Below are 1,837 nucleotides of genomic sequence, written 5' to 3' on the forward strand. Positions count from 1 at the left end.
CTTATGCTATTTACATAATTCCTATAGTTATTATTATTTGTTGAAACTGGAATTATGTTTTATCAATACATAAGAAATTAAAATTACTTATCATGGAAAAGGGGAGATCTATTAAGATTAATAAATGACTCTTCTGGAGACAAATGTGTAAGCGAAATTTATAAATTAAAATCACATGATGGTATGATGCCATACCATCCTGGCAACTAAGGGTTAGAGCTCACACATCAGCTTCACCTTCAGACACCACTAGAAACTCACCTGTGGAACAGCTGGATGCCAAGGCTGAGATCCAACATTTATTGTAACAGGTGGTTCCTCTGTGAGAGACTCATCTTCCTTTGCTTCCTCAGTTCCTCCAGTGGCTCCTTCAGTTGCAATTTTAACTCTGCCTCAACCCCTGTGGTTATGACTTCCTCCATACATCCAACCTCTTCCACTTCCATGGGCTAACAGGAAAGAAAAACAAAATGACAGAGGTTTGGTAAAGGAATTCAGTCAGCTAGTACCATCATTTCCATTTAATTTGTGAAATTAAAAACTATTAAATATCTGCTTCCAGATCCTTAAAAACCAACCTCTTCAGCAGGTACATTAGCTGGGGTCACATGAACCATGTCTGCTGTAGAAGAATGATGTGAGGTCATTTGTGGTAAAGGGGTAGGCTCCGCAGCTGGAGACTCCACTATCACGTAGTCTACGACTTCGTTCTTCCTCCATACGCTTCCCTCATCTGGAGATACTACATAACGGCGAATATGATCATCTGTTATGGTCATGCGGCTCATCATGGATCTCAGCTGCATATTGAAGTGTTTACGGACCAACGTCTGAATAGCAGGACTGACTCCAGCCATTATAGATCTCTGTAAGACGTAAAAAATAAAACAAAAAAAATCAATGACATCAAAATGGAAACTGAGAAGATAATACAAACCCATTTCATCAGGTACAAGCCCTAGAGAAAACTGTAGGAATTGTCCTTATTATATAGGAATACTTTTGACAAGTGTTTACAAAGACTAAAAACTTTTTTTTAAGTTTCTTCACCTCCAATGTAAAGGACTTTCCCCCCCCTCTTAACCACATGAAAAAGTGGGGTAGGGGGCATGAAAGCAAGAATCAACTACTAAGAACGAATAGTGGTAAAAGTTTAAGACTACTGCCTTAAATAATATCACTTTTATTTCAACCAATGGCTGAATTACTTACCACTCGTTCCTGGATAACTCTCTCTAGCCCTTGGGCACCATCTGTGAAGCAGTGAAGGGAGAGTGCTATGAATTCCCACAATGCTCGCCGGACCAGAGATACCAGGGAAGGACCAAATGTTTCAGCATCCGCTAAGAAAGAGAAAATCAGAAGTGCAAGTACTATGAAGAAAATCCCATTAATCAACATGAAGTATCACCATGGAGATCACATAATGTAATTGAAATTACCAAAAAGCAATTATTTCTGCATATTAGCTCAATCAAGTGGTTGCATCCCCCTGCACTGCTACTCGAAAAAATCATGTCACAAGAACCTCTTACTATAAATTAATTTCATTAAAATGAGAGAATATTTTCAAGAATCTACAAGGAATAGGGGTATTAATTTCCAAACCAAACTTACAGCAACAGATTTCACTTACTTGTTTCAAAACAAAGTTGAAAATGTCATGAAAACGATGTCGAAAAAAATTGTGAACTTATTGAGAATAAATTTCCCCTTCATGTACTGAGCATCCCCCTGTTAATAAGATAAAAATGTAGCATCTGTTGAAACCTAACAAATAACAGAAAGAGAAAGATAAGACATCAATGATTTTTAAATATCGAATAATAAAATTCTT

General features: G+C 37.2%; 1 protein-coding gene and 1 pseudogene across 1 annotated transcript in view; both read right to left on the reverse strand.

Moving 5' to 3' along the window:
- LOC119585118 overlaps positions 1-1,416 on the reverse strand; it is a 1,937-nt gene extending 521 nt beyond the window's left edge. The window contains exons 1-3 of the mRNA XM_037933751.1: positions 1,213-1,416; positions 579-866; positions 262-449 (exon numbers count right to left, since the gene is read on the reverse strand). Coding sequence (XP_037789679.1) covers positions 300-449; positions 579-866; positions 1,213-1,401 — 627 coding nt within the window. The 5' untranslated portion in view covers positions 1,402-1,416 and the 3' untranslated portion in view covers positions 262-299. The remainder of the gene's footprint in view (positions 1-261; positions 450-578; positions 867-1,212) is intronic.
- Positions 1-1,837, reverse strand: part of LOC119585349 — a 30,947-nt pseudogene that overhangs the window by 7,869 nt on the left and 21,241 nt on the right.

The sequence above is a fragment of the Penaeus monodon genome, chromosome 19 (genome assembly GCF_015228065.2).
Source record: "Penaeus monodon isolate SGIC_2016 chromosome 19, NSTDA_Pmon_1, whole genome shotgun sequence".
Classification (NCBI taxonomy): domain Eukaryota; kingdom Metazoa; phylum Arthropoda; class Malacostraca; order Decapoda; family Penaeidae; genus Penaeus; species Penaeus monodon.